Raw genomic sequence first — 17607 nt, 5'->3', positions numbered from 1 at the left:
TTTCTTAGATGATTGCTGGTTTGGGCATTATGACTGTTACTTTGTCAACACTTTCAATGTTTCTAAAAAGTCAATATGGAAACTAACCTGAAAGGTCCTCTTAAAATAAGTCAGGTTTGTTGTAAAACTCAAATGAGCTCAACAGAAGTTGATGTCTTGTGACTAAAGAGCTCTTCATCCAAAGATAGGAGCCATTATTTTCATTTCCAGCTGAGTACATTTTTATTGTAGGAGCCACTAAATTAGCTTTGTGTGGTTCAAAGTTCGTTTATGCAGTTAATTTTTATAAAACAAGACTATTAAGGATACCCCCACTTGACCTGCCTCGTCAGTGGTCCTGAAGGTTTAGGACTTCAAATTGCATACCACTACTTTCAGTAGTGAGAAAAAATTGAAGGAAAAGCAGCTAAATGTATCTTATTTTGCCTTTTCAAGCATACTTCAAATCAAATAGTTGTTCATTTTGTGACTGCTCAAAAGCTATGTCGATTTTTCCGTTTGTTTACTTCAAGGAACACTGACATAGTGTTGTGTTATGCACTCTCGGGGTTGACTCAAAACTCATAATGTCTGTGCATGCTCTGCCGATTCAAACATGACAGTTACAGAGGACTAGAACACATCAGGAATCTGTTTTTATTCGAGTTTGGACCTGGATCCATCCACAGCGTCTCTCTGTCATGTTTTGGTCACGCTTCAAGCTTTCCTGTCAGTGAACTCTCTCCTGTACCTCCCAACATTTTATTTATTTACTTTTCCTGCAAGCTCTGATGCCTTTCTCCTTGCTGTGCATTTTATACCTCATCTCTCTCCCGCACTCTTCTCGCTATTACTTTAGCACATAAGGCCTAGGTAATTAGTCCAATCATTATGATAATTACAGATCACAGAGGCCTGATCGGGAAAGTTAGACAAGGTTTTGTCCTGTGTCTGCACCCTGAATAAGTGATTACCATTATTCCCTCTGAGCACAGAAAGAGCAAAAAAAAATTGACACAAATTCCCAGTGAGGTTTCTGTCCTTGCTCTTTTTGGCTTAATCATGTGTTCTTTGATTATTACTCTGCTTCACCCCAAGCAAGTTCCAGTTCAATACAAGAATACTGCATTCTCACAGTTAGCTTTGCTAGCAAGATTTTGCTCTCATTGATGCATAGTTTTCAATGTCATTCCCATAGGTATGTTGTAGAGATGGCACGATACCACTTTTTTATGTCCGATACCGATATCATAAATTTGGATATCTGCCGATACCGATATGAATCCGATATAGTGTTTTTTAATCAACAAAACTGTTTTTTAAAATATCTTGCTGCATTTTGCAAGTCTGCAAGTTCATACTCAAGTTTAAAACAACAACTACACTAAAGCTATTCTGTTATACCTGTATACAAAAAAAATATTTCATAGTTCAGCAATACTGATCAATCTAATAAACTTAGACCTACACCATCCTCCCTATTCTGGTATTTTAAAGAGTACTTAGCGTAAATATTAAGCAACCTAACTAATAGGGTTCCAACTCCCAGCAACAACAAAAATAAATAAATAAAAAATAGGGAACCACCCCTCACGCTCCACCTCATGATGCTTAATCAACCTTAATTTGATGCAGTGTGAAAAAAAATGCACAGAAATCAATTATTTTTCAAGAAATATTAAATAGATTCAACATCTTTCTTCAACAAAATTGCAGACTGCACAGATGGTACCTTCCCAAAGGAAAATGTACTATAGCTTACTAGGGTATATATATTAGACTTAATAGTCACTATATACAGTAATTGACTTCTATTCATTTTACATCAAATTAAAACTTTGGGTGTCAGATAATTATTTATTAAAAGCTAGACATTTTAAATGAGAATAAGAAAGAAAAGTATGTCTTTGTGCCCCCTTTTCCCAGTTAATGCCCTATCGGCCCCCCTGGCTAAACTTTGCTAGATCCGCCCCTGCACAGTTACCAGCCGTCAGCTACGTAGAAAAAGATCCTCGAGTAGAAAGTAATATTAAATAAATTCTAACAACAGCTTATCAAGCTTAAACGTGCTGCTGTTGTTCAGCCGCTGGTTTCCTCTTTCTGGTGCAAAGTGGGCCAAAAACAAACCAGAGAGACTCACAACAGAAAAGCCGATCAGCTGATCATTAGCAGTTTCATGATTGAAGTAGCAGCCGGAGAGCGAGAGGCAGTCGCTCGTTAAGCTTAACGCAGGAATGCTTTACAAACATTCAGAGATGGACTTACACACTTGCTTTACTTCTCTCGGGGATAACTTTGTCGGAGATGAAATGCCAGGTTGCTAGCGAAGCTCCAAATGCTATCCAGACCACCGACAGGTCCTGCATGCCACAGCTGCTCTATCACGTGATGCATACTGCTCCGACGTTCTGAGGTGAGTTACGGCGTGTTGCAAGTTTTGTGAGGTGCTTTCGTGATATTTAATGGATCGGATTACATTTTTTATTTTTCTCCGATATCCGATCCAGTAATTTAGGTCAGTATCGGACCGATACCGATACATAATATCGGATCGGTCCATCTCTAGTATGTTGATCTATATGGAAATACTGGTTGAGTCATTAGTCATTGTAACAGTTATTTCGGCTGCTGCATGCTTCAAGATTCCTGTTTTGGCTCTTAGCTTGTGCTGTCGGACTAGTAGTGAACATTTGCTGTTACTGGACAGCTTGCTGAACTTACTTAATCTTGACAGTGGTGAAGATACAAACACTGACTGTCAATCTTGGACTTGGACTAAAGTTGACATGGTGATAAAACTTGATAAAACTTTTCCTAACATCACACTTGGAAAGGTTGAGTGAGTTTGAATATAAACTTTACACTTGAAAATGAGTTATTGGTTAAAGATACACTGTGACATTTGATGCTTCTCTGAGCAGCAGCTGTACTGATCCTTGTAGAAGAGATAACAGAACTGCATGGACATTTAGATGAGCCCTTTACCTTTTCCAAATCGCTTTGGCTACAGAGCTACAGAGAGTGAGTCATGCCGTAGCCCTTTCAGCAAAGCGATCCACTTCAGGTTAGGTTGCCCTCCGGGCTGGATTTCTGTAAATGCTTACAGTCACGCACATAGATAAAGCTGTTAATGCTGTGATGGAATCATCCCCAGCTTTAGATTGCTTTATCTACACTGCCGAACCATTTGCATATAACACATAAACAGTTATTACTTAGCAATGCATGAGGATTTGTCTTTTCCTTTAATGTGCATTACACAGATTGAGGGCTCTGCTGTGTTCGCTTTACATTCCATTATTGCATGTGAGTGGTTGCACTCTATAGAGCAATTTTCCTTCAATTTTGTCACCGTATTGTAAATCGTACTCAGTCACATGCTGTATCGACCACAAAAATCAGCAGTGGGCTTTGTGCCACTTGTAAAATCTCCAATAGGATTTTCATTTCTGCTGAAAAAATAGATTGTTCCAGAGAGATGGCTCAGCGCTGAATTAGACAAAATAAATCACACTGTAGACTGTCAGCTCGCAGCCCACAGCATTATGCTCATCGCTGGATATCTGAAATAATCTCTCCACAACAAAACCAACTGAGCTCATGGCTGGGCATGTTTGTTGGTTCTGTTTGTTGAAAGAAAAAAAGCTTCCAGTCACCTTTGTCGCACCACAGATTCGCTGAAGTTGTGTCTACATTAGATGATCAGCTTTCATCTGTCACCCTACCGTTTCGCTGCTGCTTCTCTAATGCAGAAGCTCTGTTGCTGCTCAGATTCTATAAGCACTCCAAATGTCTGTGAATTTCTACTGTAAATAGTGAATCTTTGGCATAGGTGACTGGAGCTTGAAATGTCATTTATTCTTTCTTGATTTCAAGACATGTCTTACATGCATACATGAAAGCTATAACGGTTAACTCTTTATTGTGTTAGTTATTATTCTTCAATCTCAGCATTCATTTTATTGTCAACTACAGACCTTTAAAGTATCTTAAACCACCTTTGTGGTAGTTCCTGCAGAGTAGGCAGATCCAGAACTTCAATTTACCATGATGATTGGTGGTTAGTAGTCAATCCAGCAACCAAAAGTTAGTCATTTTCAATTTCTTAAATCTATATCCTCTATGTTTAATCTCACTAAATTAATACAAACTATAAGACCTGATAGACATAACATTAGCAGAGCATAAATGTTATGTGGGTAGTGTGGGAAGTTTAAAGCTTTAAGAACTTTTTTACTTGAATCTGCTTGAGGTGTTCTTCCTTGTGACCATCAATTGGCCATGCAGCTAACTAACTGGTTCCTTGTTTTAATGAATGTGGGTAATGGGAAGTGTGGTAAATAGCTCTGATTGCTCTTATCTGCAGGCTAATGATGTCTTGGGCTCTTTTCAATTAAGGTGGGAACGAGGTCACTAAAAGGTTTTTTTTTCATAGCTCAGCCATTCAGCTTCATTAAAGCCTTTCGCATGTATTCATTAAGGCTGCAGCCACAGGTGCCCAAAGCACATGCTCTGCTTCCCTCTTTTATCCTCTATAAACTAATTAAGAACTTATTAATCATCCATCAGTAGCTTTGGGCTTTGGACCCTTCCTGCAGAGTCCCTTTTGGCTGTGGTTTTGGCACTGGTCTTTCTATGTGCTAGCCACACTATTCAGTGCTGATGTGTGAAAACTTGGGCTTAAAAGTCATTCACCCATATGTTTTTTTTTTTCTTTTCAGATGCTTTAATTTCTGAATTGCCTTAGTTTCTTTCTCCAACATGTATGAGTTCACACAAAATGTAACAGACAAAATGTGTCACACTTAAATAGTTCATATCATTAAAGAGATTTTTATACTAGGCAAAGATAACCCAAGGACATTTTTAAATTTACATTTTTTAAATGATCATTTCATTTATTTCAAGTAAGGGAAAAAACATGATCAAAGCCTACCTGGTCCAGTGTGAAAAAATCTTGCCAAAACTTAGCCAACCTTGGCAGCAAGAACTGCAATCTAGAATTAATGTTAACTGGCAATGAGTCTTTCACATTACTATGGAGCATTTTCTTTCCCCAAATCTTCCTTATAGAATTAATTTTTAATTTGACCAAACTGAATGATTTTTGAGCATAATTGGCCTGTTTAAGGCCATGTCGAACCATCTAAATCAGAGTTAAGTACTTACTTTGACTAAGCCAATGAGCCACTCAGAGTTGGACTTGCTGGTGTGTTTTGGGACATTGTCCTGCTGCATAGTTTGAGCTTCAGGGCACGAGCTGATGGCCAGACATTCTTCTTCAGGATTTACTTGAGCAGAATTCATAGTTTGATATAATCAGGGTGTGAGGCAGCTCAGCAGTCCATTTCACCATACCACTACCATGACTGACTGTTGATATGTTCATCACATAAAATACTGTGTTAGCATTATGCCAGATGTAAACCTTCTAAAAATGTTTAACTCCTGTTTTGTCAGTCCACAGAAATTTTTTTCTCAAAAGTCTTATTGGTTAGCAGTGGTTTTTATCTTTTCATTGTTAAATCAGGAACACTCAGTTGAAATGAAGGAAATGAAGGCTTATAGTTCTTTAGATGCTCCTCTAGATTCTTTTGTCACCTAGTGGATGGGTCAGTCAATCTTAGGAAGGATCATCACTGTTTAAAGTTTTCTCCATTTGTGGTTAATGTCTCTCACCATGGTTTGCAGCAGTACCAAAGCCTTAGAAATCGGTTTGCAACCTTGTAGATGTCAATGACTTTGTTTCTTTAGATTGTAGCATGAAGTGTTGCTTTTCAGATCCTTAAGCCTGATTCATTTTGCCAGACAGATTCAATTTATTCATTCTTTATTTTACAGGTATGGCAGTTATCGGGCTCAGGAAACTGACCTCGGCTTTCTAAAAAATGTATATATATATTAATGGGGAAGGGGGAAAAATACAAAATTTAAAAAACAGGAGGTTGAGAGTATGTTATGCTAATTAGGCATGGATTTGTGTAGTTTATGCCATGTGGCACTTAATTCAAGGATGCTAGTCTGGGAAAAGCTGTACTGTTCAAAGATTGCTCCGGCAATGTATCAGAACAATGTAGTTTATTTTTAGTTAGTGATCCACTCATGATCTGCTGATCATGCCGAGAACGTGCTTCCTGAAACACATTCCTGGATCCTGATTCCTGGAATGTGTATTGGTGGTTAAAACGGTTGCATTTTCCCCACAGTGGGCTTTTATAGAGTAAGAATGAGTTTACAAAAAAAAATTGACCTTGAAGCACTGCACGAGAATATGTTAACCTCTTTATTAAAATTGAATAAATAAAGTTGAGCAGTATTCTCAGTCTCGTGCTTTCTTTTGTAGACACATGGGATGCAATCAAAGGTAGCAATACAAAGTGATAATTGCTATTTTTAACATGCCAGAAATAAATCCCTCTTTCACACAGCGTCATTCGGCCAGGCCTGCCAACTTCAATATTTAACAAGAAATAATCTCAAAATGCAACAGCACAATCTTCTGTCAGCCAACTAAATAAATAAATGAATAGTCAGATGCAGTATATTCCTACTGGTCAGACCAAAAAAGCAGTCTGCTTTGATGACAGACTTCGAGCTTCATTTTCTGCCTTTCTGAGGAGGGTTCATCTGCAGTCCACTGCCCCTCTTTTACCCACATCTCTGCAAATCTTCAGATGGGAAAAGAGGTGACCCTTGGTCCATTTATTGAGATGGACGGCAGACTCTTGGATTTGAGAGAAAAATGTGTGGAAAGAGTCAATAAATATCTGAAAATAACTGCCGTGTTTAACAGCATCACGGATCGAAAGTTCTACGTTCAGACAGCGAGTGATGGTCAGGCTAGGGTTGTTCTTTCTCACAGAGATGTGTGGCTGGTCCTCTTCTGTTTCTGTTATTATTATTTTTTTGCTGTATGTGGCTACCTGCTGCACATGACTATGTGTCAAATGAATTTCACATGGTTTGCTCATTATTGCATCTGGGCAAGGACACAAAGCCTAGAGCAGCTTTGCCTGTGTTATTTCCTTTTTATATCCTGCAGTGATACTTTATATGGAGCCATAGTAATTCCTTAGAATTTGGCTTTCACTCAGTTCAGTAGCATTAAAAATATCTTTGTTTCTGGATTTGTAGGTCAAACAAAACGGAGAAGGTGAAAAAAGGGAAAAATTACCTCAAGGTTCCTCATAACTCAGACTCCTTTTCCCAACCCCAGAGCTTCTCTCCGTGCTTTTGTCGAGCATGCAATTCGCCAACGTGTCATGGGCTCCATTTTTATCTGTCACATTCGTTTGCGCGTGATGGCCGCTGATGCTCGGCTCATTAAGAATTCTCCCCCCTCCTCTTCCTCCTGCTGCTGTTGCTGCTGCGGCTCTCCTTGAGATCCGAGAGGCTGCGACTCACTGACTCACATTCGTCCTTGACTAACACCCCTATCCTTTATTTCCGCGATTTTGCCTTTTATACTTCTCTGATTCCTTTCTTTCCTAGGTGCTTCTTATCTAGTGTTTCCTTCTTTCTCATACTGTTCTTTTTGATTTTTACTTTTGTTATGTTCCCAACCTGTGTTGATAAACTGTGCTCTGAATCCCTCCCAGAATAGTCTTTATCCTGACCATTTATTCTCTCTGTCTGTCTCTGTAGGAGCTGGTGGGCAGTAACCCTCCGCAGAGGAACTGGAAGGGAATAGCGATCGCCCTTCTTGTCATTCTGGTCATCTGTTCGCTGATCGTCACCTCCGTCATCCTGTTGACACCAGGTACACGGCGCAGGATGGAAGGGGGAGGGACACCATACACTTCACATCCCTGTGTTTACAAGGCTATTATTATGCACCAACATGCTCATTAAGCTTTCACAATCAATCTCACCACGAACAATGCAAAGAATAAAGTGTGAGTGTCAGTATCTCAGTCCTTGTGTGCTCCAGGCTTTCATGCCGAGTTTGCAGTGTCACTCGCCCTTAGCATCCACATGGGCACTCTTGCTGTAAAGGCTACATTTAGTGAAGGTCAGGAAACCTAATTGAAGTCAGTTTACGCAACATTGCTTTCTTCCTAAACATAGTTGCCATATGTCTTTATAATGTTGCACACACACACACACACACACACTTTGAATGCCGTTTTTTCCCCCTTGGTTATTTTAAGGCAGTTTCAATTTCGGGATGACCTTCAGGATTTCTGTTTGGAAATTTTGATTAAAGTTAAATCAATAGACCATCTGTTTATGGTCAGGCTCATAAAGCTGCTTGACGTGCTTTTATGCACTGCCAGAGTCAAATCTGTCAATACAACTGGTAGTGTGTGTGAACTATAATTCAGCTCCAAAGACAGTAATCACTGTGCACTTGTTTGTGATTTTTCTGTCACAAGGAATTGTAGCTAATGTCCACAGCCCAGAGTGGGGTCAACCTTTACTAAAGAAATTCAGTGTTGTTTTTTTCTGTAGTGTTCTTAGAGATGTACACCGATGTAAGAGCAAAAATATCACCGGGGTAGACTGCGGCTCGATGGCAGGTGTCAAATCAGCATGACCTAAACCTCCTTGTCACCTCCTGGCTGCAGTCTCTTCCTGTCCTGGGGCATTTGTTGTGGATTTGGATTAAATTGAGCTGCTTTATGTGGCAGTACAAAACACGTCAGGCCAACAGGAGTCGGGCAGAAAGTGGACACCAGGCAGGTGGTGTCTCCAGCTTGTACTTTGTCCTAATCTGACCCTCCCTGTGTTGATTTTTGTGTGTTCAAGCAGAACTACTGCTCTGCTGCAAGGCTTGACACATGCAATCGTTTCTCCCTCGTTTTGGTCTCAAACAGACATTAAACTACTTAGGTAAGCAGATTTTAGAAACCTTTGGATATTAAAATATGTTGTGACCTCATGAAATCCAATTCTGCAAGTTTGTGCGTTCTAATTGGATGTCATGAGCAACTGAGTTGAGCTTCAAAGACAGTTTATTATGCTCTTTGAGATACTAGTATTCACCATGCGCAATTAATTGAATGGCTGGATTTTTCAAAGTCAAATATTTTATCTACTTGGAGAGTTAGAAAAAAGTTTGGAGATACTCTTTGAACTGGGATGTTTGTCAAAAAAAAAGCAGCAAATTCCCTGAAAATAATTTTTTGTAAGGTTTGAGTGATTAGTCTTTCAAAGAGTAAGCACAGATGCAGTTTGTGTTAGGTACCTTAGTTGTGTTAGATGCTTTTGATACCATTTGTATGCCTGTAAATTCTGAAAAGCTTATGTGTGCTTAGTTTAAAGCCCCAAAGCTGAGTAAATGGCTAGACTGACTCAGAGTATAAGGACCTCTAAAGGTCTCTGTGAATTATGTTTACAAAATCAGAAATCTCAAAAGAGTAAGTTTTGCTTTTGGAAAAATCCAGGCAGTCTGCCAAAGGACCTATGGAGATTGCATTTAGCCAACAAATAGTCCGTAAAATTTTAACCTTGTACTAATGCTGTGTGTGTGTGTTCACTAGTTAAACTTCATTTCCAACTTCCACTCACCATCTTCATAACTCCATGTGCTCAGCTGTTTCCCAATATACACTGTCCTCTGGTGCTGTTTTGACCTAATTTGGGCAAAAGATCAATGACCTTGGTGTGGCATCCATTGCTGCCTCTCCACAATTCACAGGAATCAGAACAAACGTGCACACAATGATCCCCTAACGATCAATGTCTTATTTGTCATTTTACAGGCACTTTTCCAGTTTTATAGGAACTGCCACCCCGATTAGGGTAGCAGCCTTTACATTCTTGTTGTGCCGTGCAGCATCTCCACGAGGGCTGGGCATTTAAAAGCAAAGATACTGTTTGGCAATCACTATTTTACTACTCTTTAGCAGTTATCGTCACACAGTGGTGCTTGTCACATGAATTCTAAATATTGTTTAATTCCAACCCAAGTTAAAGTAGTAAAGAAATCACTCTCCTTTCATGTCAAATGGCATTCTGTTATAAAGCTTCTCACTTTTTTGGTAGTTAATTAAAGGATATGTGTAAACTGTGAATCTATTAATCTTATGGGTTTGTCTGGTGTCACATTTAAAATGGATGGGCCTTATCAAGCTGTGAGAGTAGTTTTGTTTTGTTTGTTTTTGCACATGCAGATTGTGGCTAAGATAAACCTTGCTGTTAGGATCTATGTATTTGTAGAAACAGCTAGCATTAGCAAGTAAACAAGTGATTTATCACTTTTCACATATAACCTTTCTCTTACCTACCCATCTTGTACAATGAGATGTGGAGTTACATTGCAGTTTTAAAAAGATTCATCACATACAAAAAGAAAACCTTGATGATGAAGAGTGGCTATGAACTCCTGTCATTTTTAGTTAAAAAAAAAAAAAACAGGCAAGTTAAACAACATTTTTAGATTTAGCCTCTCCAAGAAATAGCTTATTTTGTCACTAACTTTAACCAACTGCTTTACTAATGCACCATCATTTTCCTTTATATTTTTAAGATCACCACATCCCACCCATTCTACCTATTTCACAAAATAGTTTGATGGTTTTCTTTTTTAAGAAAATCATAGATAGGTAGGTAGATACTTGATCCCACAGAGGAAATTATTTTGTTATAGCAGCAGGATAAAGATTAAAAACAGTAGGCTACAATTTCCAGTAATTAAACAAACTAGTAAAAGTGCCACAGGTGCATAGTGATGGCCTTGTGCTGTAAAATTTTACATATATAAAAAAAAAAAAAGAAAATAAAAATGAGGTTAAGTTAAAGATGAAAATAAAAATAAGACTGAAACTGAAATGGAGAGAGACTGAGACAGAGTAGTGCAAATGTATTAACAAATAAAGTGTATGCTATAAATCTAAGAAACAGCTGTACGAGGGTATAATACACACACATTTCTGTGTGGGAAATCTTATACCTGTCAGGTGTGTTCATCTGTCAGAGAAGGAAGAGTAACTGTACACTTTCAAAGAGAACGATAGGAATGACTTTCTGAAGCATTTTTTATGGCAGCAGGGTTGAATAAGTCTGAGGGAGAATGAACTCTGCTGCCTCACTAGTTTAAAATGGAGTGGGTGACATGGGTCATCCATGATGGAGAGCAGTTTGTTCAGTGACCCCATGTCCCTCACGGACTCAAACGCCTTCAGACTCTGGCCAATGATGCTTCAAGCCCCGTGAATCGGTTGGTTGATCTTGACCCCACCAACAAACCGATAAGAGCAAAGAGCAGATGAAAGTCATACTTTCACTATTCCTAAATACTCTTATACACCATAATATACCACCATCCAAGCATATATAAGTGCTTCTGCTGGTCGTGAATCATCACGATTGCCAAGATATCTGCTAATAATCAGGAATATTAGTCCTAATTATTATGGGGTTCTTGCCCCAACCCGTCGTGGCAGATAGCTGCCCGTCCCTGAGCCTGGTCCTGTTGGAGGTTTCTTCCTGTTAAAAGGGAATTTTTCCTTCCCACTGTCACCAAAGTGCTTGCTCGTAGGGGGTCATATGATTGTTGGGTTTTTCTCTCAATGTATTATTGTAGGGTCTACCTTACAATATAAATTAAATAATGCTGAAAAGTCAACATTGAACTCTTTCAAGCTCTTTTTTTTTAATATTTTTTAATTTCTGCACAGCTTTGCACAACATGTCAAGCTTGCTAACCAACCCCCCTCAATCAGTCCGACTCGGCCCCCTACCATACCCCCTGTATACATATGACTGTACACCAACCCACTCAACCAAGTGTGCCGATGACACCACAGTGGTTGGGCTCATCTCTGGAGATAACGCAGCATACAGAGCAGAGGTAGAGATTGTGTCCCGCTGGTGCTGAGAAAACAACCTGAAGCTGAATGTACTTAAAAGAAAAGAACTACATGTACTCATTATAATCAGAGAACAGGTGGAATCTGTCTCCACCCTCAGGTTTCTGGGCACCCATATCTTTGCTGATCTTACCTGGACCCACAACACAAATGTTAAGAAGGCCCATCAGTAGTTGTACTTCCTCTGTGTCCTTGGGAACAATAACCTGGACCAGAAGCTGCTGCTGGACTTCTACCAATTCTCAGTGGGGAGCGTGCTCTCCTACTGCCTGGGTGTTTGGTACACAGAGGGTAATTAGCAATACCCCCATAAAATCATTGGCTGCCCTCTGCTACCCCTGGAGGCCATCGCCAGATCCTCCTGTCTCAGGAAAACCAGGGCCATCACAGGTGACCCCTTGCACCCTGCCCACCACCTGTTTGACCTGCTGCCCTCTGGTTGATGACTCAGGTTAATCAGGTCCCAGACCTCCAGGCTCACAAATAGCTTCCCCCCCCTATTTTACACACTGCTGATGATGATCTCCAAAGGTGCACTGGTATTCCATTATAGATGGCACTGCGGTCTATTCAGGCTTCTGTCTGTAGAGAAATTGTTCTCTCCATCTTAAGATAAATCCCTTCCTCCATGACTGAAAACAAAATTGTTGGCATTGTAAGAAAGCCTTGATTCTCAGTTACAAAGATAAAAACTACCAGTTTAAATCCTGCTCCATCTGTTTCAGTAGGAAGAATTTACACTGGAAAAATGAAATCCTATCAAGGCAGTTGTCTCTCATTTAAACATAAAAAGCTCCCTTTTTGTAAATGAAAAAGAAACTTGCTACACTCGCGAAGGGGGAAAAAAAATAACACCACATAGACAATGATGGATGTTGAAAATAAAGACAGATTACATTACCAGAATCCGGACTAAGCAACAGCATTTCAAACAATGAATTTTGCTAATTCTTTTAAGAAAATAAGACTTTAACGGATTAATTAAAGATTAGAACATTTAGTAAAAAGATGTTTTGATGTGGTTTAAATAAACCCACGGGTTCAAGATTCATCACTGACATTCTTTTAGCGCTCTTAAAATGCTTTAGGGACGATTGTCCTGTTAAAATACTAAATACAGTCTTCATTCAGAACAATTTGTTTTGGATTTTGGGAGCAATCATACCCCGCTGAGTTGTAAACTGTAGCATGGCAGGTCTGGAGTTATGAGATAGCATTTTGTTTCCTCTCACTTAGGAGGGTTGGTTGATGGATGTTTCCCTTTCAGACAGGGCAACCAGTTTCTAACTGCACCTGACAACCACTTGAGTCACACAGACACACACATGCACAAACATTCAGCACACGCACAGAGTTTTGGAATTCTTCTGTTTCCTCTTCTGACAAGCTTCATCTCCTTTAACTGATGGCTTCGTATTACTAAGAGGCTGCTCTGTTTCCTACGTCAGTACAACTAGGTCAGATGTTCACTATTGGCATCTGGGTATTCTACAGACTGAGGGATGTCTGGCTGACTGACAGCTGTGACAGCTAGCTGAAACTGTGGGAGGATCACATGCAACGTTAATTTGGTGCAGCTGAAAGCGAGCAGTCACACAGATTATTGCATGAAACCAAGTCTCAAATTATACCCTAACAGGAAACAACAAGGGTTGATGCTTCAGTGGCATTCAGTAATATTTTGCTCACATACTGTATTTGATCAAGAGTTAATGATTTTATATGACTGTGATAAAATCAAATACAGACTTCATACTGTTTCTGTCATTTATACATTATTCTAACATAATATAGATACCTAAAAATCTCAGCAATTGTATTAAATGGTAAATGGCCTGTATTTATATAGCGCTTTACTAGTCCCTAAGGACCCCAAAGCGCTTTACATATCCAGTCATCCACCCATTCACACACACATTCACACACTTTGGTGCTGTATCAACTAACCGAACTGAGAATGATACTTAAATTTGTTAAATTCTGCTACTACTGTAAGACCAAAAAAGTTAAAACCAGAAATGACTAAAGTACATCTTGACCCCGGAATTTTGGAAAAATGGCTCAGATTCGTATAAAAATGTATTTTTTTAGTTTAATTTAGCTTCGTTATTGTTTCTTTGTTATATCACAACATGATAGAACATCTGGAGCTGGTCTTGCTTGTTGTGCTCTTTATAGATTCAGTATAGATTTTTGTGAATCAAGGTGAAATAACACTGCTGTGATTCTAATGTAATCCTTCTTCTCTATATAGACCTTCTTCTGAATTCTAAATTGTTAGATAATGAAAAACAGTGCAATATTATTATACCATAAGATAAATAGATGCAAAGATGGGTGTACTATGAATAAATAGCTTGTAAATTGTAGACATTTAGATATGAAATTGTTATATCATACACTAAAATCCATGAGGAAAAGGAAATTTTGTCTGAGAACCAGACAGCTTCTAAAAAATTGTTAACTAATCTAAATCGCTGGTGAGAGACTTTATTCGTTTGCCTGTTACACCTTAATGAAAGATTTTGCCTTCATCAACCAAACAATATCCAGTCTTACAAAAAGCATAACGCCCAATGCTGTTTCTAATTTGTATTCATGTACAACTTTTTTCCCACAGGTCAATAAAATGAAAATGAAAAATTTATCACATTGTGGTGATTAATATTCTGCCTCAAATCCATCTGCCATCTCCTTTTAGCACATGTTAATAGCTGTGTTTTACAAGGTAATTAGCAACAGGTTCTACATAAGCATGCAGTAAATCCAAGTTTGGATACAGGCAATCATCAACCGGCTGCCCTCAAACCCAGTCATGAAAGCTCCTCTTCACTGGCAAGCTATCATGCTATGAATTCAGGACTGACATAAAAGTGATCAGTCCCGATCCTGCAGATGGTAGCTTTGCACCATTAGCTCCTCAGCCAAGCACATCCTCCAAATGTCTGAGCCTGATGTACTCTGGTATGAACAAGATTACCACTGTAGCAACACATCATCAGTTAAGGTAAAACTAACCTGTCTGACAATGGTGCAATGGTGGTGTGTAAACACTGTAAAAGTAAAAGACTGCATGGTTGGCTCCAGTGTCATAGATGAATATGACAGGTAAGGTCATCAGGGAGTAAACAAGTTCATGTTTAAACTTCTCAAAATCAAATTAATGATTAGATTATTTATTTTACTGTGAACATCTACCCAGTGCAGCTGAAAAATACACTGTGGAAGCAATACACCTTAATGAAACTTCAGGCTGTACAACCAAAACAGTGAGCTGAACAATACTTTGTAATGCTGCATACCTGTATTTGGCTGATAATGTTCATTGTATTCATTGTGTTTTGCACGTACTAATTTGGATGATTAAGAATAATCATTAAAACCTTTTATCCATGTTTATGAAATGAGGGTGTGATGTTTATGCTCTCTAACTTTGTTGTCTACAGTAAAGACTTGTTTCAGTCAACTCAATCAAATGTGCCACTTAAATGTTAGCTCCCTCTGACACTCTATTGTACCGAGAAGAGGTTGTATAACATTAGCATATAAACTGTTCATTTAAGCTGACCCTGATGTGGCTGCTTTTATCAACAAATTTCCACCAACAATCACAGCGCGCTGTGAGAGTGAGATAAAGACATACTTACTAGAGAAAATGGATTTGCCTCTAAGGGACTGTCATTTATATAAAAATGTAAATTTAAATGTAAACTTTCACATGTACGCCTCCATCTTTGCAGTGACTGCCTGTGTGCGCATGGCGTAAATCTAGCAGTCAGGCCTCATTATAAATTCCATATTTATCCCCTCTTAACTTAACCATCTGACAGGAGGCTTCAACTTATGTGCATTATTATGTTTTCCTGCTGCATATTCAGAGTCTGGTGACTCTGATGATAAAATATAAAACTCGACTGAAGCATCAAGCAGATGCCTTCAAAGGTGTTTTTGTCCCCCATGATGAAATCAGGGCGGAACTGAGGATCAGTCGCAGTCTGTCCATCTGTTCAGCACAATATGGCACACGGGCACAAACACACATACACACAGCTGATGTACAAGTTTGGTGGATGATGCAAGTCATTGTGGTGTTCTTGCAATATAAAACCTCTGACTGGTGAAAACTGGGAAGTCAGGTTTTGTTTACTTGCTGGAATTTGCTAACAACACATGGAAACTCTCTTTGCACACCCGTGAGTCTCATACCCTGCTGATTAAATATTGGTTTGCAGTGCAATGCAGGCCTTACGAGTTATGCCATAAAGTAAGGTAACAATTCACAATTACCACTGAGATTAGACTCTAAAAGGGAAAATAGAATAGAATAGAATTCAACTTTATTGTCATTGCACATGTCACAGGTACAGGGCAACGAAATGCAGTTTGCATCCATCCAGAAGTGCTTTAGCCATGATATAGATATATTACAATATATATTAGCAATAATATAGATATGTAAGTATATTACAGAAATGGGTCTATTATGGTATGTTATAATGTACACGGTATGAAGTATGTTATGAATATTCTATAACTATAAGTATGTACAGGCTGTAGTGAGTACAAGCTATGTACAGGCTATGAACAGGATATAAATATGAAATAAAAAAAAACTATACAGAAATCTGGGATATACAGCTATACAGAAATGTGAACTATGCAGGTTATAAACAGTTGTAGGATTAAAAATTATCGTATGTACAGAATGATTATTTACACAGAGCTATACAGTAGTGCAGTTAAGATAAGTGAGATATGTGGATAATTTCTACAGAGGCTATATAAAGTGCTAGTGGTTGTGAGTGGTGGTTCAGTCCATGTTATTATTGTGTGTTTGAGGGTACAGTTGTCCATTGTGGGGGTGTGTGTGTGTGTGTGTGTGTGTGTGTGTGTGTGTGTGTGCGTGTGTAGGTGGTTGTGGGTGTGTGTATGTTCAGTCCATGAGTTTAATGTGGGTCAGATGTCAGGAGGCAGAGTTCAGGAGTCTGACAGCTGTGGGGAAGAAGCTGTTCCGGTACCTGTTGGTCTTAGTCCGGAGGGTTCTGTAGCGCCTCCCAGAGGGCAGGAGGGTGAAGAGTCCATGTGATGGGTGACTGGGGTCTTTGATGATTTTCCCAGCCCTTTTCAGACACCGCTTCCTGTAGATGTCCTTTATGGCAGGAAGTGGTGCTCCGGCGATGCGCTGGGCAGTTTTCACGACCCTCTGCAATGCCTTCCGGTCCGAGGCAGAGCAGTTCCCGTACCAGACTGTTATACAGTTGGTCAGGATGCTCTTGATGGTGCAGCGATAGAAGTTCACCAGGATGTCTGAGGACAGGTGGTTCTTCCTCAGAGTCCTTAAGAAGAAGAGGCGCTGGTGAGCCTTCTTGACCAGCTTGGAGCAGTTGAGATCCTCGGAGATGTGGACTCCCAGGAACTTGAAGCTGCTCACACGCTCCACAGCCGTCCCCTTAATGTGGATGGGTGGATGTGGGTCAGCATTCCTCCTGTAGTCCACGATGAGCTCCTTGGTCTTCTCGGTGTTAAGCAGCAGGTTGTTTGTGTCGCACCACTCAGCCAGACGATCCACCTCCTCCCTGTAGGCGGCCTCATCAGTGACAACGATGAAGCCAATCACCGTGGTGTCATCTGCAAACTTAATGATGGTGTTGGAACCATCAGCAGGTCTGCAGTCGTGGGTGAAGAGGGAGTAGAGGAAAGGGCTCATCACACAGCCTTGTGGTACACCGGTGTTCATTGTGATGGTAGATGAGCAGCGGTTATCCAGCCGGACATGTTGGGGGTGGTTGGTCAGGAAGTCCAGTAACCATTTGCA

General features: G+C 39.6%; 1 protein-coding gene across 7 annotated transcripts in view; it reads left to right on the top strand.

Annotated features, from left to right (window-relative positions):
* dpp6a (dipeptidyl-peptidase 6a) overlaps positions 1-17607 on the top strand; it is a 267275-nt gene that overhangs the window by 183243 nt on the left and 66425 nt on the right. For all 7 annotated transcript variants that reach the window (XM_082546447.1, XM_082546449.1, XM_082546444.1 and 4 more), the window contains one exon: positions 7624-7738. In XM_082546447.1, coding sequence (XP_082402573.1) covers positions 7624-7738 — 115 coding nt within the window. The remainder of the gene's footprint in view (positions 1-7623; positions 7739-17607) is intronic.

The sequence above is a fragment of the Aulonocara stuartgranti genome (assembly GCF_965226115.1).
Source record: "Aulonocara stuartgranti genome assembly, chromosome: 9".
NCBI lineage: Eukaryota > Metazoa > Chordata > Actinopteri > Cichliformes > Cichlidae > Aulonocara > Aulonocara stuartgranti.
Note: the sequence above shows the minus strand (reverse complement) of the source record. Positions and strands in the feature narration are given on the sequence as shown.